The sequence below is a fragment of the Hetaerina americana genome, unplaced genomic scaffold (genome assembly GCF_022747635.1).
Source record: "Hetaerina americana unplaced genomic scaffold, ioHetAmer1.1.p SCAF_11, whole genome shotgun sequence".
NCBI lineage: Eukaryota > Metazoa > Arthropoda > Insecta > Odonata > Calopterygidae > Hetaerina > Hetaerina americana.
Window position 1 is genome coordinate 14,797,978 of NW_027286181.1, and position 20,740 is coordinate 14,818,717.

A 20,740-nucleotide genomic window follows, 5' to 3' on the forward strand; every position below is an offset into this window, starting at 1 on the left:
AATATTTTGTTTTTCCATTAAACTCATAATACAACCGCACTGATGGTTGAAATCATGTTTATCTCAGTTATTTATCATTTTAAATTCGATTTTTCGCTCTGAAAATTAAACCGTAATATTCTAAATAACACGGTTTCATTACTTTCTCTTTTTATTCATACTCACTCTCTCTTGTCTCGTGTTTGTTTCCGCTCATCCTTCTAAAAATGCTCGGCGACTGCGAAGTACTTTGTTGATTCACGTCACGTGGACGTCACTGCTGACGTAAAAGATCTTAAAACAGCGTGAAATTGATTGACTCCCAGAGATGTGTTGATGCTGTAACAATAATGTTTTTTAGAATGCGTGGTTTACCAAATATAAATAGCATTGTAAGCCTTTTGTCGTTTTTATAGTTGAATTAATGTATTGTAAATAATAAATGTCGCCATTTCGGTAAAGTAATTAACTCGCCGGTAAATGTCTTAAGAACATCCATTTGACCCTTCTCTCGTCAATAAGACGTGATTGGCAGGTTAAAACTCATTATTATCTCAAGGAGATAATTAATCGCTGAAGGGACTCTCTTTTGAGAAAATTTAAAAGAAAATTTGAAGGTTGATATTAATCAGGATAATTTTACGTTCTTCTTGCTCTCTTGTGGAGTGCGGACTCAAAATTAATCTCGCAATATAATGCTACGAACAATAAATTGAGTGAAACATGGTCTGTCCCTAAAATAAGTAGAATAAATTCGGAAAAAATCTTTTGCAGGAGGTCAAAGCACAAATTAATAAAATTTTTCAAAATAACATCCTTGTGCATCGACAACACCGATGCCAGTGCCTCTGCCAGTCTTGCCACGCTTCCTAGAAGGAGTTAACGAGAACCTCGTCACGGTCTCTTTGACGTCACACAGTTCCAAAATGGTTTGCATTCGAGCTCCTTTTTATTCTTCTGCAGGTTTTCGAGGACTTCCACGTAAAAATTACCGTTCGCTACCCATCCGTGAGGCACAAACTCTTTGTGGATTACTCGAAAAAAGGCGATGAGCATAGCGATACTTATTTTTTGGGACTGACTCAACAAATCATAATTTGATATTTATTACCCGTTCGTGTTCATTTCCAGCGGATCGAGTTCAATTATCTCGTCAATTCCTCGCCTCTTTGGTGGCCCATGCTTTCTTTTCAACCTTCCCAAAGCGAACACCAAAGACCCATCCAACCCTTCAAGACTTCAACTTCACTCATTTCTTCCGTCACTTACACAGGTGAGGAGTTTTTCTGGTTATAAAAATACACTTTTCACGTTTTTTTTAATTGTGTTCTAATGACATGCATTCAAAGTCATTTGATTGCATATTGTGCTGCCATCATTATTTCATCGCAAATTGACTTGCGAGAGCACTTAAATTTTCATTAAACACTTCAAAATTGATGAAGTCACCTAAACATTTTGTTCCAAATAAATCTAGTGTTTTAAAGTTTAAAACGAAAAATATGTGGAACATATGGAAATAACTTTTACGTCCGAAGGCAGTGGCGGAAGAACTAACTCCGCCATGACGTGTGTCAGACTGGTATCAAGGCAACGTCGCTTTGTTGTCCCCATTTCATCGGCTACAATGCAATACAATTACCCATAAATCTAGAGTGCATGCTCGTGGAACAGTTTAATGGCGTCCCCAACGTGTCCAGTAATGGTGATCCTGAAATGTTCAACATTATGTCAGCATAATCAAAATCATATCATCTCAAGAGTGATGGCAGAGAAACCAAAACTTTGTTTCATTTGAAATTTTTTCCAGTGTGGTGTGAAAAATATCACGTTTAGAGTTGACCCTGAAATTTTTTATGTTTTAAAAGTGCGAAATCTAAGTTTGATTTAAAATGAAAGAAGGCACTCTCAACTGTCGCTAATTGATAATTTCATTGAGCAGGCAAACTATTTATTATTTTCAGAATATCATCATTTGTTCAGAAACTTTGTTTTGAAAATATGCATTTTTATCCAGTGGCCATGAATGCTTCTGTCACTTTGACCCTGAGTCCGTTTAAGTTAGTCATTTCATCAGCATTTGAAGGAAGACAACTTGGTCACTACAAGAGTACAAATAATCTTTTTCACTATTTAAAAACTTTGCAAGAAGTATATTGCAGCATATACCATAAAAATTGGCAACTATCAGCATGCCACCAGCTGTATGCATAAATCTGATGAAATATGTTAAATGATAAAATGTATACCATTCCTCATAGAGCAAGCTTGATTCTATCTAACAGCACCTATTTTTGGGGTTGTTTATTCTGAATCTGATCAGCTTTGAATGCAATATAAAGGAAATATTGCATTCTTAACATGATACCACAAGATAGAAAGCATTGCTCTCAAATTTTCAGTAGGGATGTTTAAAAAACTGTTCCTTTTATTTCCCCTCCCGTCTCCTTCATTCAAAAGGTGGGACAATTCACCCATTACGTTCCTCCATCACTGCCTAAGGAGGTTGTAAAACTGTAATTTTATGGCATGTTAAAAATTTTAATGCAGCATACTTGAATATACCTAACTTTTGAAATACCTGAGCATTAGTCTTAATTAAAAAAGTTAATTTTGTATTAACCGATTACCTATGTGCTGAATATTATTTTTTTTATGAACTGATTTTGGAGCATATTCAAGACTCCTAGATTTTTATACATTTATTTCACTTCATTTTATTGCCTGTGGCTGATATCACCATTTGATCAGAAACTCTCAGAAGGCAAAACTTTGGAGCATTTTTCACTATTTTGATCAAATAGCAGAAAATGAACCTGAAGGCTGTGTTAATCTTTCAAGACAGGTATGTGAAGCTTATTTGCTTGCTCTCTGATTGTTTTTTTAAACTTCTCTAGTTATCAAATGTTTTGTGTTTACTTTATTGGTTTATTGTGGAACTTATAAAATATTGTCAGTAGGATTCCTTTGAAAGACCCCACGTACCTTGTTTTGATATTCAATTCTATATACTACGTACATGCATTAGTGTACCTGTAAAATCAGTATTTTCAATCACTTAAAATGTATGATAAATGGGTTCATTTTTTTATCATTAGAACATGTTAATAATTCTAAAATAGGAATAAACTTGTTCCTTCATCCATCTGAAATAATTTGGTAAGATTAGGAAACTATTTTGAAAAAATGCCAATTTCTTCACTAACTTATAAAATACTTGTCAAGAAGGTCAAAAACCTCATTTTTTATAATCATATGTTGCTCAGAGTGTTTATATCGAATAGGGGCACTACATTTTTCATTAATCTGACTTGAGGTTTTTATGCTGCAAACTTGGTCGTACTAAATTGGCTTATCCTATTTAAATGGATTACTCATTAGATGTATTTTTTCTCTTTTTGGTTTTGTTTTCTTTTCTCAGAGTAAAAGCTATAAATATTTCACCATTTGAAAGATCGTGTTTGATATTAATTTATGGGTAAATTTTTAATATGCATGAGGTACAAGTTAAATACTTCAATGATATATTTTTCATGAAACCTGTACATGTCTCAGACTGCTCACATAATTGTGGTAGATAAAGAGTCAGGATAGGTAGTGATTGGAAGAGGTTTTAAATAGAGAGGTGGGTCTGTTATCACCTGTACTTTTGAGCATATAATGTGGAGGAAATGTTAAGTAGGGAGAACTGGAGATAGGAATGAAATTTGGAGAACATATCATAAAATCAGTTAGATTTACAGATGATTAAGCTTTGAATGACCAGTTTCAAATATTTCTGAGAATATTAGAAAATCAAATGTTAAAATTGGAGGGCAAAAAACTATAGTAGCTAGAAATGTACCCATCTCAGAAATTCCTTGGACCAATATGGTCAAAAAATGGCATTAAAAAAACACAGTAATCAACCCTAAGGTTAGTTTAGTCGGTGATGGTAGAGTTCACCCTGTCAGTACTAAGCCTGACAGCATGTAAAATTCACACACCAGGGTAGGGGTGCCAGTTCCTTCCCCTGTGCCGGTTATGGTTTCCCAGGAAGACCTGGTACCCGAAAAATTGCATAGCTTGGGTGCAGCTGTAGGTGCCTAGAGGCTTGCCTGGGAATCAAACCGAGGCCCCTCCAGTCAGTTGTCCAACACTCTACCCCCTGGACTACCACGACTGACAAAGTACAATATAAGGAGGAGAATTGTTGCTAGAGAAACTTTCATTAGGAAAGGGAATCGATGATGTTGCTGAAAAATGTTTAGAATAGACTCGTTAAAACTTTGATATGGAGTGTGGTTTTGTACAGAACAGAAGCATGGTCGTTGAAGATCACTGGCATAGATTGGTGGTTTTTGAAATGTGGGGATAGATAGAAAAAGTGAAATGGACAGAAAGAAAAATAATCAAGAAAGTGCTATGCATGGTGTGGGAGGAGCGGGGATTGATGGGAGAAATCATAAGGAGACAGGAAAAATGGATGCAGAGCATGTTGATTGAAAGTGGGATGTTGAAGACTGTGATAGAATGGAGATGGCTAAGTAAGGAGGAAGGGGCATGAATAGGATAGGGATGTTGGACAAGGAATGAAGGAAGGAAGAATGCAAAATTGAATAAGGGTTAAGTGTATGTTCAGCTGCCAGATTGGGTTTTGCTAGTTGAAGCAAACAAATTTATCATTTTATACCCTACATCAGTCCAAAACCTATCTTAAACAGTAGAATACCAATAATAATAATAATAGTTATTATTCATGATGATATATATATATATATATATATATATATATATATATATATATATATATATATATATATATATATATACACGAGGGTCATCCGGAAAGTAGTACCCGTTCGTGCCGCATGAAGTGCTGACGACGCGAGTAGCCGCTGGACGAGGTCAGATAGCTTCAGTGGCTTGTCTGCCTTCTCTGAGCCAAGTTGCGTGACGCTAGCATTGCCTGTGTTGTTTCTGTGATTGTTTACAATGTTTAAAAAAATTGAGAACGCCGCCAGTTGTGAAGTGAGGGCAGTGATTAAATTCCTCAATGCAAGAAACGTTCGCCCATGTGATATTCATCGCCAATTAAAGGAGGTGTATGGAGACAATGTAATGGACGAGTCGTCTGTTCGGCGGTGGTGTCGCAACTTCAACATGGGGAGGGGGAACACACACGACGATGAGCGTTCGGGGAGACCGTCTGTCATTACAGACCAACTGGTGAGCTCAGTTGACGAATTCGTGAGGAACGATCGGCGCGTCACAATTGATGACATCTGTGAGCATTTTCCCAATGTTTCTCGAACAATTGTTCATGAAATTGTTAAACACCATCTGCATTATGCAAAAATTTGTGCAAGATGGGTCCCTCGCGTATCTCAATGAGCTGGCGGCGAAGGACTATGCAGCAGGAATACAGAAACTTGTCACACGTTATGACAAATGCCTTAATTTGCTTGGAGATTATGTTGAGAAGTAGTTTAAAGTATCCTCTTTCAAATAAAATTTTTTATGTTTGTTAATATTTACTTTTGTGTCTTTATTTCACGAACGGGTACTACTTTCCGGATGACCCTCGTACTAGTACATAAAACAATACAGGTACTAAGATAATATAAAGTTTAACCATTAGAGGTACGCAATAGTCTCCATGATGTGTGAGCACCGGAAAACATTAATTGTTCATAATTACCTTTAAATACCTAAATACATAATTTCTTTCATGTATAATAATACTTCCCAATAATTACCCATCTAGGTTCCTAGTTACTAGGTATGTGTATTATGATAATGTAAAGAGTATTCATTTTATATTTATGTTCATATTGAGTTAAAAACAAAAATTACATGAGTAAAATTTAATGTGTTATAAAAAATAATTACTTTCAATATTTTTCTAATTAGCTGGAGCATCTTTAATGAGAAAATATTTGAACTTGTAATTAGTCTTTTTATTTTGTTTAGATCACATAATACATTATCTTTTAAAAATATTTTTTTACCTCAAAAAATCTTTGTATTAACATATTTTGTCTGAGAGCATTGTGCTTACTGCTTTAATTGCCTGTGCCAAAAAGCTGCTGCATATGTTAGAAGTCATGAAAAAATCACATTATTTCAGAGCACTAAGAATTTTCAGAAATTCTGTATTTGGAGTGGGGACAACTACAGTACTTTTAAGTAATCTGTGCTTATATTATGTTATTTCATATAGTTATTACAAGTTAACGAAAAAGTATTGGTTACATAGGTAAAAATCACTGTTTCTGAAAACCACAAATGATGAAAAATGCAAATTATATGAAATATTGCTATCCTAAATCATATTAATTGTGCTCAATCACTCCATGGTGCTTATTATTTCGTTACAAAGACCCACACTTTCAATTTTAATGTCCTATATTTTACATTGAATATTTCCCACGCAGGTTCTTTCGAGTCGACAGTGGTTAACATTGGAGGATTGGGTTGAGTGTGAAGGCCCTCTTTGTCCCTTGGTTTGTCGGCATGAGGGTCGACTTGAAGGTGCTGAACCATGGGCTTTAAGAGCTTGCTTTGCTTCTCCTCTTATTGGGGGACGTGTTCTCTCAGGTGGTTGTTCTCAGGTGAGTCTAATATCATTTCACCATCCTAATCTTTTCACTATTTTAAGTTTTTTATTTATTATATTTTGAACATATTAGTAACTGTGAAAAATGAAATGAATTGAAATTTTATTTAGCAAAAGAATAGGACTGTTCAAGTGGTATGGCTACATTAGGAGCTACAATAATAATTAATTCTGCATATATTCACATGAAAAATAAATCCAAAATAATCAAAATGTGTTTAGAGACATTTGCGGTGTATAAGATTCAAAATGGTCAATGCAATCATCTTCAAATATCAAATATTATTGAAATACTAATGCAGGAATACAATTTTCTCATCAGGAATTTTTACACGTTATGTAAGAATGTGACTGCTAGCATCTTTTACAGAATGAGGAAGTTTATTGAATATTTCATAACTCTTTCGATCCATTGGTAGTCGTTATCAGATTAATTTGAAAGAAGCACTAGTCATTTCTTCCTTCATGTTAAGTAATTATTAAGTCACTATGTTCTTAGCAAACAAAGAATATGTAAGCATAAAGTGTACTTGCCCATTAAAATTGAAAACCTTTTTTAAAATAAGTAGTGAATTAACTTCAAATAATTTTCTACTACATTGAATAACATAAATGATGCAATACTTAATATGTACGTAGCCATGGAAATAAAAAGTATCTATATTTTTAAATCCCATAAACTTTGACATTTGCTTGTTCAAAGTATTATATCATATGACATGCTATAAAGCTGCTTACTACCAAAACGGTATTGCATTATTTCATGTAGGCATATTCCCCTCTAGTAAATAATTCGTTTTTGGCATAAATGCCATCCTTTTTAAATATTCTTATTTATATTTCTTATTAATCACTGTATTATATGCTTTAAACCCATTCACAAGTAATGGTTTATGACCTCCAGTATGAAATTGCAAATTCAAGTAGAATTTGTTACTCTTTCTTGTTTCTTAGCCATTTGTTTCAGTTTTTATACTTGAAAATAGGTACTTAAGACAATTATTACCATAGCAATTTTTTAGATAAGACACAGATGAGAGCTGTAGAGCTTTTGGTGAGACACCTTTGTAAGGTGATAACTGAAAGACCTTAATGAAGCTCATTATATCTTATTGTTCCAAAATACACTTAGGAGTGCATTCAGTTCTCAACGCATCCGGAATTGCTTGGCCTCCTGCTGTGGGTCGAGGGCCTTGAGGACAACGAAGCGTTTCGTGTGAGTGGACTGCAGCCCGAAGGTTCCTCCAGGATCGCGGACCCAAAGGGAAGGGCAGTCGTCGAGCCAACAAAGAGTGAGGGTGGGAGGGGGAGGTTACGTCTCTGTCTGGCCGATGCAGAGGACTACGGGACCTACCCGATGCGTCAGTGGGAGGAAGACAACCTCCTGAGGGAACTCAACAAGGCCTTCTTGGCATTCCGGCCAACGCTCACATCTCCATCTCCAACTAATCGAGCGAACCCCTCGGCAGAGGACGGCGCTCCAAGACGTCTCTCACCCATCGGAGAATCTTTTGGATCCACTCCTCCAGAGGCGGAAGAGTCTGGCAAGGTTGGTCTGAATGGCAGTCAGAGAGATCAACGCTAATGCTCTGTTGCGCACCAATTAATGGCAAATGGCTACTAACCTGAGGACTCTTGGTTTGATTCTGGGGAATGACTCTGGGCACCCTCAACTTCACCCAAGCAGTCCGATTTCACAGGTCAAAATATTCCTGGCAGAGAAAACCAATTAACTTGAAAATAATTACCTAACTTGAAATTTCATTAAACCTTCTTCAATGCATGTATGGTATGTTCTGACTCCTGCATTTTTTCATTTGTATTTTCTTTCCTTTTAAATAATTTATTAGCATGAAACAATGGTAAATGTGAATTTTTTTTCACCTCACAAAAAATAAATCCCTGCAATTTTTTTAATGGAAATGAAATGACATTTTAAAAGGTATTGCCAATTAACAATTTTCTAAGCATTAAGTACTCTCAATATCAACCATAAAATCCCAATATTGAGATTTTTTATCAACACACCAGTGTGGGATAACATTAACAAAAGGTTTTTAATGCATTATTACTGAGTTTTATTATTGTATTTAATTACTGAAATGAAATTTCAAATACATAGATGAGTTTACTATTTTAATATATGATAATAACATAATAAATTAAAGTACATATATTTTTTATAATGACAATACATAACATATTTCTCTAAGTATTAAGTATTATATACATACCTACCTACGTAACTCAATATGGCATAAAAATGGCAGTACAAAATTGAATTAGAGTAAAAAATTCAGCTAAGACAATGTGTAGGTTGGGTTCTGCTACATTTCTCATCTCCTCTGTAATCACAGACCTGGATGCTCTTAATTGACAATTGTATTCTCAGGATGACAATGACCAACAGTGCGTTGATGAAGCTAATCTGAAGAATAGCATGAACCAGAGGAAGCCTCCCCCAACATCTCGACTCCGACCGCCCAGCCCAGACTCTAGACGGCGTTTCATCACCCTTGGTTCATCAGGGGAACAACTACCAGTCAGGATCCAGCCACTGCGAGTCGGCGTAGTTCCTTCTTCAGAACGCAACTTGAATCGGCCTCCAACAATATCATCAGATGTGAGTAAAAACATGTCTCCCATTTCTCCACCATTATGTGCACTAAAAGGAAAGCCTTGTCACTGCAACCATTCTCCTCCCTCCTGCGCAAACCTCTTCATTTCCTTTTAGTCCCTAAACCTCATCACATTCTGTAGATCTTTAAAGTACAATTTTCTGAGTATGATTCTATACCACTCTTTCCCTGCACTTTTCCTTCAAAAATATTTGTGAGGAACTTCTTATTCTGTCTCAACAGGTAGACCAGGAGTTTTAATTAACTTCTTTTAATCTCTTCAATGAGTTTCCATTTTCCCTTCACTTATTCTAAAATGTTAGATGTGGTAAAACCAGTGGGTAAAGCTCTGGGTTTCTGACCAGAGGGTTATGGTTCAATTCCCGGGGATACCTCTGGACACTCATAGCTTCACCCAGTCAGCATGAATTTTCAGGCACTGGATCTTCCTGGAAAATATTAGAAAGCACTGGGAAAGGAACATACGAGGGTTGCTATTTATATTTTCAGCCTAATAATGAAAAGATTGTAATTTATTGTTGAAAATGGCTTTATTGTTTTTTGAAGTATTCTCCATGATTATCAATACACTTTCACATGTGCTCAAACCAATTTTTGTAACACTTTTTCCACTCTGATTGAGGAGTAATATCTTATACTATAGCTCGTCATACTAATCTCCAAGGATGCTTCACTCTCACAATAAGTCACATGATAATCTTCCTTTACTAGTTCTTGCACAGCATCAATGTTTTCTGGCACAACAACTGATTTTGGACATCCTTCACGACTTTAGTCGCTGAGCAAATGGCGGCCGTGATGGAATTCGTTATACCAGTGTTTCATAGTGGAAAACTATGGGGCTTCTTCATTGCCAAAAGTGGAAGTAAGTTAATCGATGCACTCCTGTCTTGATGATCCACATCGAAAGTCATAAAAAATCATCACTTGAAACTGTTCACAAATTAACTCCATTTTTTCACTGAGACAAAATGTTTGAGTCACTGTAAACAACACAAATTATGATCAAACAACAAAACGTTCTGGAGAAAGTTAGCGTTAAAAGGGTCAAACTTTCAGATGGAGATATCAGATGGTGCCAAAAGCACTTAGTGTTGTCAAGGCTCAAAATATAAATAGCAACCCTTGCATTGCCCTTATTATCTGCATGCTGTTAAGCTTAGTACTAGATGAGCTCAAACCTAAACTGTCAAACCAACCGTTAGGTTGATAACTGTGGTAGGCATTGTCAAACTTGAATATTCGCTTGCCTATGAGTCCAGCTCATTCTGTTAATCCTCCATATCCAAATCTTTATTGCCACTGTCTTAGCTATCTCCTTCTTTCCAACCATCCATCTTTAAAATCATAATGTAGCACAGACCAAACAAAGGACTTTGCAAAAGTTTTCCTTGTCTCAGTGCCCAATTGTCTCCTAATTAAGATGACTTTCTTGTCCTGGAGAGATTGTTTGGCATTTTCCTTTTAGTTTGTTTCAGAAATACACCAGTAGTCCTTAGTGATAATGCTTCCCAAATGACAGTATTGGTTTAATACTGTTCAATTTTGGAGATTCTTAGAACTATTTGGCTTAATTGTATTTAATTGTCTCCTCAGATATCTCAAAATGCTCCACGCCTACGTAGTCAATATGGTAGCTGCCACTCAGCAGATTCTGCTGCCTCTTCCTCAGCAGATGAAGCATTCCACAGCGCTCGAACAAGCTTAGAAGATGATGGCCTGGAACAAAAAACTCAAGAAGAAAGCAATAAAGAAAAGGCTGATAAGTTATTAGGTGGGTATGCATTTAGGTACCTACTTATTAAAAGTCAAGGCACATAATAGTGAATGTTGATTTTGAAAAAAAATAGTAAATGGAATAATCATCAAAAAATGTTCATTCTATATTATTTTACAAGTTTTTATTGGAAACAATAACTTGGGTGGCTACTGGTCATGAAAAAAAAGAGTAATGGATCCTAGATGTGTTCATGCACATGCTGAAAATTCAGTATGCTAATGTCTTCAAAGGCAAAATATGCCTATACTTTTCCATTGGTATCCATTGCCAAAATTTAATATAATTAAATCTAGGGGTGATAATTCAACCTTTAAACTTAATGTGTGCTTCAACTTTACAATGATCATTTTCAAATAGCCCTTAAATGATTTTGGGGTTTCATCAAATACATAATTTTAACTGTTATTTTAATTATCTACTTAGATCAATTCAATTCCATGTCGAATATAAGCAAATCCAAAGAGAGGAAAAGAAAGACTTTAAGTAACTTGTGGAAAATCATCCTTTTGCTGTAAAATTTCGTGATGCATCTCAAATTTGTCATGGGCATGAGCAAAAAACTGCTGAAAACAGATTTACCAAAGTATTTCCCGCATAATCTTCCAAGATACTTCCGATGACATGGAGGATGAAGAACCCCACTGCCCTGTGAGGCACACATCTTTTGCTGAGCGCCTCAGGGAAGCACTGAATCGTTCGGGAGCTTCGGCATCATCGTCTTCCGCAGCAGCATCCTCACCTAGATCCCGGCACAGACCTCCACGGCTGTCATCTTCCAACTACTCCTCATCATCCTCCCAAGGTCTCACTGCCTCTTCAACTTCATCTTCTTCATATGCCGTGGGCATCAGTGTTGCAGGGTCAGAGGTTGACGACTGCAATGTATGGTGAGTTTTTCTCAGGAATCCATGACAAGATATCATCAAATCCTGGTGTAACATTTTTTTAAGTTGGAAAATTTTGAGCATGGTAATGTACCAATTTTAAAGGTTGATTTTGGATGATCCCTAATGACTCTTTGATCCAAATTATCGCAAAACTCTTTCTTTGACCTATGATATTTCCTTCTTCATTTCTTTGTAACTTCTGCCTGCCTTTATGCTGTCTAGAAAAAACCTACTCTCTTCCTTCCATTACCCTGTTTAACCAAAGTTCTCCCATAGCCTGGGGTTACATATCACCACCTTTCAATATTTCCTCCATCTACTTTCTCTGCCTGCTTCAGATTACCGTAATCAATTAACTCTCTCACCCACCACGATAGCTGAAAACTTCATTACCCATCTTTCTCTCCATCAAAATTACTTTCTCCGTCCTGCAACAAGCTCACATTTCAAAAGCCTCCAAATGCATGCTTGCCCTTTGACCTCAAACACCAGTTCTCACATCCATACAGCACAACGCTCTATATTGAAGGCTTTCACTTATGTGTTCTTCACATCTATCTCCAGCATGTCTCTCCATGTTTCTTTCACTCTCACATTACTTCTCCTAATATTCCTTTTGCCGAATCAATTTTTGTCCAAAATTATGTCCAAATATATGTAGTTATTTTTCCCTCTGCTTTAATGCTTAACTTTTAAAAAATTGAATATGCAGAGTATTTGACAGTTGCTGTTAGGATCACTTCCTAAAAAATCACTGTTAATCCAGATGTCTTAACAGACATCTTGAGGAACTGCTTATCATGCTCAGATCATTATTAATAGTGCCTGGGCAGTGCAAAATGTAGTTTTTTCTTGCAGTTTTGAACCTTGATTTCCTTTGATCCAACACACAGCTACTACTTGGCTACTACTTGGTTCCTTTCCATAAACCTTGCATGTATGTATTTCTTTATTTAATTGCATCCAGTCAGCACCTTTATCTGGGTACAATAACTTTGAAGATACCAGTTTGAATACCATTAAAACTGTCATCTATAAAAATGATTCAACCAGGAGTGCACCGGAAAAACAGTTCAAATTAAACCTATCAGTGAAGGGTTTCAAATGCTCATTGAAATATTTTCAAATTGCAGTCAGACTTAACAGAGCAAATTCATTTTTCCAATACTGAGATATTAGCTTTACCACGACAGTACTGCTTAACCTAAGGTTTCCTTGACACTGCATTTGGATAAACTATAAAATCCTCACATGCACCAAACAGTACTAGGATAATGATGTCGAAAATTCCACTGTTGAAAGTTTTTAGTGAAAATACTTTTTTGGCATGCTAAATAATTTTTTATTTCAAGTGGTGCATGAGTATAAATCAGATATTCTTTGAAATTGATACATGGAATTTTGCAAATCTCCATAAAATATGAACTGATCCCAGTATGCTAGCTCAGAATCTTCCACAAATTTGAGCTAGAAACCTTCGAATACATCCCCTCCCCCTCCCCTAGCCCACTAATAGGTTGCTGCACCTGCACTCAACTTACGCCCTCTCCCTTACTCCCCATACCTCCCTCCCCTCTTGGAGTCAGGCTATACAAGAATTCTGCATGTCCGGGTTTTCACCGCGTTGTTGTTTGAAGCCGACAACAGTTTCGCCGAAGTTTCATCTGGCGTCTTCAGGTCGAAGAGTTCTTCGACCTGAAGATGCCGGATGAAACTTCGGCGAAACTGTTGTCGGCTTCAAACAACAACGCGGTGAAAACCCGGACATGCAGAATTCTTCAAGCCACCGCCGCGAAAATCTATTCAGGCTATACAAGTTGAAAAAATTTTTATGTATGTCACCTGATGATGATGCGCAGCATCAAAACCATGGTTGTGAAATATTAAATCTTTATGTGGAAGTGCAAAGGTTCTTTTTATATCCTCATCATGAAGGAATCCTTCAAAGTTAAACCTGAAACTGTTATGTTTACAGTTCAGATTCTGTTTTTAAGGTATAAGTTCACCAGAGTAAATGTAATAGTTGATTTCAATCATAAAATTGAAGACAGATCATACAAGATATTATATTATTATACTTGTATGGTCGACCATGCAAAGTGGCGAACTTGGAAAAGAACACATTTTAGTGTAATCAATTTTATCCATTCCAAAGAAACTGCGGGAGATGCCGCAACAGTAACTTTTAACGGAGTCATCCGCTAATGTGCATTTCAATGCAACAATTTCAGAGTGTAAAAATCATTCGCCTTGACTGGGATTCGAACCCAGATCCCTCAATATCCGGTCGAGTGCTTTAGCCACTTAAGCTACCGAGGCGTCCTCTTAAACTCTGAAATTTTGAGGCTTTTAAAGGATCTAGATGTTGTGACGAAATACCGTACATACAATGTCACAGGCATTCGTAGTCGTGCGCGAGGTGCCACAGTCCACGAGGTTAAAGCCAATTTTAAATTGTTGCATTGAAATGCACATTAGTGGATGACTCCGTTAAAAGTTACTGTTGCGGCATCTCCCGCAGTTTCTTTGGAATTTGTCAAAGTGAAAAAAACACCATAAGTGTTTAAAGTTGGCTTTAACCTCGTGGACTGTGGCGCCTCGCGCACGACTACGAATGCCTGTGACATTGTATGCACGGTATTTCGTCACAACATCTTGTTCCTTTAAAAGCCCCAAAATTTCAGAGTTTAAGAGGACGCCTCGGTAGCTTAAGTGGCTAAAGCACTCGACCGGATATTGAGGGATCTGGGTTTGAATCCCAGTCAAGGCGAATGATTTTTACACTCTGAAATTGTTGCATTGAAATTTTATCCATGTTCGAAGAGACAAATTATCTTGGTATCTTTGAATTATTTCCCTTGTTTTCATTTTTACCCTGTGAAATATTCTTTGTGTTTGACTGGTAGTTCAGCCAGTCTGGGATTATGCACCATATGTAATATTTTGATTTTTTTCCATAGGCTGAGACGTGGGGGTTCAAGAGGTTTTGTGCTGGAGGAGGAAGCCGAGCTGGGGGAATGTGACGAGTGGGTTGGCGATGGCCTGGAGTTAGAACAAGAATGGGTGAAGGCCTTCCGAGCCAGGAGGAGGATGGGTGGACAAATCCTAGCAAAGAGGGAAGAGGGAGCCGGAGACTCTTCGAGATACAGCTTTAGTACCGACTACGGCTCTGGTAAGCATCAGGAAGCTGAAGAGCAACTGGCTTCTCTCATGCCTATTTTGTCTTGACATAGAAGTCTCCCGTTTTTCCAAAACGGAGCCAGGAGCTATGAATAAATTAATAAAATAAGTGCATAATGTGCCAATGAATTTGAATTGTCACAGAATGTTCAATACTCCCTTTACCATGTACATACATATTGTCTACATTGTTATATGTTAAAAAAAAATAACCTCCAGGATTTTTCTATCAATTAAGATCTTCAGAGTAACTTAACCAGGACAATAAATTTATTTCACTTGCAACCCATGTTCACGAATAAAATTAAACTAGAACCCTCCATGAAATGGGTCTGAGACTGTACAATGATTTACCAGCAAATTTTAAATGTACCAATAGCATTAATAGTTTTCAACTTCAATATGACTAAATGATCCTTTTCATCAAAATATCAAATTTTTTCTATAATGCATGTGACGTGCCACTTGAAATGCCTTATATCATGTATATTTTACTCACTACTATGGTCCCCAGGCAATTAAAAACTATTAATAAAGGGATAAGAACAGAGCTGCAACTAGTGTCTAGATCACATGCTGGTCAAAAATGGATTCCAGGGCCCCCATTTTAAGTTAATGATGTTATTATGTTGTATAAATTATCGTGAGTACACAAAACATTCATTGTGGAAGACACTATCCTGGCTTTCTTAACTTTCCTGATGAGAAAGTCTTTCCTTTTAGCTTTGAGTGGTAGTTTCATATTTACAGGCAGGCTGTGGCAAAGACCAAAACTGCAGTTCTGAAACAAATTAAGAGGCACAAGTAGAAAGCAGGGACAAGGGATAATCCATAAAATAATACCTTAACAGCTTACAAACCGTGGGGAGAAAAATGAGCGTGGAGGGCGAGCAAATCATGTTTGTCAGGGAAATCATGTTGGAATGTATTTTTTCTCCCCATGGAATGTTTTACAGAGCTCGAAGAGATCTACGAGCAATTCGGCCACTGGCTTGACTCCCCTGAAGGACCAGTGAGGAACGTGAGTGGGGAGAGCAACAGGGCCAGGGGCGAGGCTGTCGTGCGATTCGCCAGTGGTCTCCTTAAGCGAGCGCTTAGTGACTCATTTGCAGGAGTGGCCCTGGACGATGGGGGAGGCGGGGGCTCCATGATGTCGCACAGCAGTGGTGGGAGGGAGGGATGCGGAGAGGAGAGGGAGTGTGCCGATGGTGAGGGGACTGGTGCCAGAGATGGTGCATGTGGGGGTGGTAAAGGAGGGTGCCACCAGGGTGTGCCCCCCGTGGCAAGGTCCCTGAGCATGACTGATCGGCTCAGTGGTGGCAGTCGGAGACAAAGGATGGCAGAGCATCTGGTGAGTGGGACTTTTTTCATGGAACTCATCACACATTTTTGAACTATTTTCCAAGTCACCACCACCAGAAAAAGTCCCTTAATTTCAAATCGTGTCCCAAAAAAAGAAGCCCAAAATGATGATAGAAGGTTTGTATAAAAAGTATCGGTAAAAATTTTTTTCTGACATATGCGTGAAGTGCTGAATTCAGATCATCGATTAAGTGTGTGCATGATATAAGATCGTATTGACATTGATAAGATGATAGTGCACATCATTATCACAGAAAGTTTGACAATGTGAAAGATCTGCACTGAACTCGTCTCAAAGACCTTGATGGACGACAAAGAGCAGAGTCGAGTGTCTGCTTGCAAAGATCTTCTGCAATGGCATCGTGACGATTCTCCAATCTCTTTACTGTCCCAACTTGGCATCTGTAGACTATTTTCTATTCCCAAAAGTGAAATCCTCCCTCAAAGGACACCACCATGGGAACCTAAGGGCCACCAAAGAAGCTTGCACAAGTACCCTTATGACCCTTATGGAATCTGCCTACCATAGAGCCTTTGAGTTGTGGAAAAGCCACTGGCAACAGTGTGTCAACGCTCAAGGGATGTGCTTTGAAGAATTTTGAGGTTATCTAGCAATCTCTAAAATAAATCTATTTTTCCAAAACTTTGCTGGATACTTTTTATACAAACCATGCAGGTCATCATCAGTCCTAGGAAATGCATTATTTCCTAGAAGTGTAAAACTTCCTTCCCCCTGATCTCAGTGGTAGTATGCAATCAGTAAGGTTTGCTGATGACCAAGCTTTAGTTTGTCAGTCAGCCAAGGGGTTGCATGCATTGCCGAATAAATTGAAAATTCAGTTCAGTAAATATGAGTTGAGAATCAATATAAATTAAAAAAAGGTTTTTTGGTGTTCCAGAAATACTACCTTGATCAAAAAGTTCCCGGAATAACCACCGTGTGGCGCTCCCATCGTTCCCATTTGAGTTCTGTTTTTTTTGTTAAATTGGTACATCTGTTGTTGATATTCCCTTTAAATCTTAGTGTCATAACTTGACATTTGCAAAAGTTACGTAGCCAAGAGTACATCTATCTCTGTGTGTGTTGGCGATTTTTTACAATTTCAGAAATGGATTTAAATTTGCAACAACGAACTTGTATTAAATTTTGCGTAAAAAACGGATTTAGTGGCGCACGGACGTTGGAAATGTTGGAAAAGTGTTTCGGCAACGATTCTCTAAAAAAACGGTCGTTTACCAGTGGCACGAGCGGTTCAGAAGTGGTCGTGAGTCAATCGAAGATGATGAACGCAGTGGCAGACCATCGACATCGAAAGTCGGTGAAAAAATTGATAAAGTAAAAGAAATGTTGGTCAATAACCGCAAATTAACCATCAGAGAAATAGCGGAGGACTTGAACATTGCCTATGGATCCGCCCAAGACATTGTGGTTAATGATTTGGGTTTCCGTCGTGTAGCAGCAAAGTTGGTGCCAAAAGACCTCAATTTCATGCAAAAAAGAGACCGTGTTGACGTCGCAAAAGACATGATTTGCGAGGCTGAATCCGATCCCACATTCATCAAAAGGATCATTACTGGAGACGAGACGTGGGTTTATGAGTACGACACGCAATCCAGACATCAGGCAAGTGAATGGCGTTCACCAAATGAGCCGAGACCAAAAAAACCACGTCGTTTTCAGTCAAAAAAGAAGGCAATGCTGACGGTTTTCATGGATTACAACGGTGTAGTGCATCATGAATTTTTGCCAGAAGGCCAGACAGTAAACAAAGAGTATTATTTGGGCGTTATGAGACGTTTGCGTGAAGCAATTCGCCGAAAGAGACCAGAAATGTGGGCAGAAAACTCGTGGATTTTGCACCATGATAACGCACCGTCGCACAGTGCTATCATTATTCGTAATTTTTTGACGAAAAATGCAACAAATACCATCCAACAGCCACCGAATTCACCTGATTTGGCTCCCTGTGACTTCTTTCTGTTCAATCGAGTTAAAAAACCATTACGGGGAACGCGTTTTAGCAGCCGAGAGGAAGTAATGGAAAAATCGCAGGAAGCACTGATGGACATACCGAAAACCGACCGTAACTTTTGCAAATGTCAAGTTATGACACTAAGATTTAAAGGGAATATCAACAACAGATGTACCAATTTAACAAAAAAACAGAACTCAAATCGGAACGATGGGAGCGCCACACGGTGGTTATTCCGGGAACTTTTTGATCAAGGTAGTATAAAGGCTAAGCTAAATTTTAAAATAGGAGGGCAAAAACTAGATCAGACGGAATAGTTTACAAATTTTGTAAGTGTTTTGGACCAAAATGGTCAAAGTAATAGTGATATAAGGAGAATCGGTTTAGGCAAAGAAGCTTTTACAAGAGGGAGGGTATTGATAACAGGGACATTGAGTAAAGATGTTAAGAAAAAGCTCATTAAAATTCTGATAAGGGGCGTGATGATGTACGGTGGGGAAAAATAGTCATTGAAGCAAGATGATAGGTGTAGATTGGAGGCTTTTGAAGTGTGGGTGTGGAAAAGGATGGAAAAATGGACAGAAAGGAATACAAATGAGGAAGTGCTGGATATGGTGTGGGAGGAGACGGGATTGCTGTGAGAAATCCTACGGAGAAAGAAAAAAATGGAAGCAAAGCATAGTGACTGGCAATGGAATTCTGAAGACTATGACAGAGGAAAGAATGTTAGGAAAACAAGGCATGGGTGGGAATAGGATTTGGATGTTGGAAGGAATGAAAGGAGAAAGGAAGTATACAGAGATGAAGTGGGGCTTGTGGTATAGTAGGATGTTGGGTTTTCTTTTTTTAGGAAAGACAAGATCATTATTTGGTTGTTGTGTCCATCCAAAACCTACTGTCAAAATAATTTATGGAGTGACTGTCATAATTTTTTCACTGTCCTCTATTTCAGGTTTCCCTCTTGGGAGCACATGCAGAGTGGTCAGCTGGAGAAAATGGTAGTGATGGAGAAGGTCCTCTACCGATCGCAACAGGGAATTGGGGTTGTGGGACGTCCTCATCATATGTTCACCCATCCTCCTCTCCTCGAGTTGTGGGTGGCAAGGGGAATCCAGTTGTGGGGGAACAGGCAGGTGGAGGTGGTGGTGGGGGAGGCTGTGGAGATCCCCAGCTTAAGGCAGTCCTCCAGTGGCTTGCGGCCAGCCGGGCCCAGGCTCCCTGCCTCATCTATTACACATGTGCCCATCCTCGTATGCTTAAGGTGAGCCATTTCTTAGCAAGGTACTCTGTTACCAATTATTTAATCATTTATAAGGTAAATCAAACCCAAAATCCTTAACAGATTAATACACCAATCACAATATGAGTATATTTATGGCTTCACAACAAGATTCACGCAAATGGAATGGATAGGTCTACACGGGGGCTCCACTACAGGTCTGAGGCCGCCAGGTTTGTAGTGGGTAGGATATTCAAGCATTGCAGGGGTTTTTTAGATTAAAGTGCAGGTCAATTAGTGGGTCTTCAAAGTCTTCTTTACCGAATTATGTAGCTTTAAATGAAGTGAGGTTCAGCACTAGCAATAGTGCATTTAACACGAATGAGATAGCATTGAACGGTAAATTTTATAAGGGATTCAGTATTAATAAGAAGATGATCCTTGTTAAAAATTCAAAATACCATAATGTCAAGGTAACCTTATTTGTATTGGTAGTACATTGCCGAAGTTTAAAAAACAAAGTCGCATAATATCAACACCCTGTTCATAGCACAGGTGCAGATATTATTATTGGGACGGAAAGCTGGTTATCCACTGATATTGTCAATGGTGAAATTTTCCCAAAATCCTTTTCCATTTACTGAAATGACAGAACAAAGAGAATCGGGGGTGGTGTCTTCATTGCAGTTAAAAATTCTTGTATCAGCAGGGCTGAGGTAATCCCGGGTAATGATTTGGAAAGCGTTTCGGTACTCAATTAAAAGTCCTGATTCCAAAAGAATTTATGTATGCACATTTCCCAGACTGCCATGCAACAGAGACAATTCAATGCTAGAATTAGATCAGCAAATCAAAGGTTTTTATCCCAACAAAATGATCGCAACGTTATACTCAGCGGAGATTTTAATGTCCCATCTATTGCCTGAAGCACATATAGTTTTAAAACTGGCGGTAAAGACAAAGATATCTGCGAATTGCTATTCAATTCTTTTACGCCAAACTCATTGAATCAACTAGTCACTTTGCCAACTAAGGGGGATAATATTCTTGATTTGTTAGCGATGAATATTCCCAAAAAAGTCTTAACTATAGAAACTTTTTGAGAATTAATGATCACAGGGCA

At 37.9% G+C, this 20,740-nt stretch overlaps 1 protein-coding gene across 1 annotated transcript in view; it reads left to right on the forward strand.

Annotated features, from left to right (window-relative positions):
- Positions 1 to 20,740, forward strand: part of LOC139700938 (uncharacterized) — a 179,062-nt gene that overhangs the window by 153,077 nt on the left and 5,245 nt on the right. The window contains exons 5-14 of the mRNA XM_071599433.1: positions 1,111 to 1,252; positions 2,731 to 2,824; positions 6,396 to 6,572; positions 7,710 to 8,126; positions 8,970 to 9,200; positions 10,813 to 10,990; positions 11,604 to 11,883; positions 14,844 to 15,055; positions 16,020 to 16,414; positions 19,351 to 19,659. Of these exons, the coding sequence (XP_071455534.1) occupies positions 1,111 to 1,252; positions 2,731 to 2,824; positions 6,396 to 6,572; positions 7,710 to 8,126; positions 8,970 to 9,200; positions 10,813 to 10,990; positions 11,604 to 11,883; positions 14,844 to 15,055; positions 16,020 to 16,414; positions 19,351 to 19,659 (2,435 nt within the window). The remainder of the gene's footprint in view (positions 1 to 1,110; positions 1,253 to 2,730; positions 2,825 to 6,395; positions 6,573 to 7,709; positions 8,127 to 8,969; positions 9,201 to 10,812; positions 10,991 to 11,603; positions 11,884 to 14,843; positions 15,056 to 16,019; positions 16,415 to 19,350; positions 19,660 to 20,740) is intronic.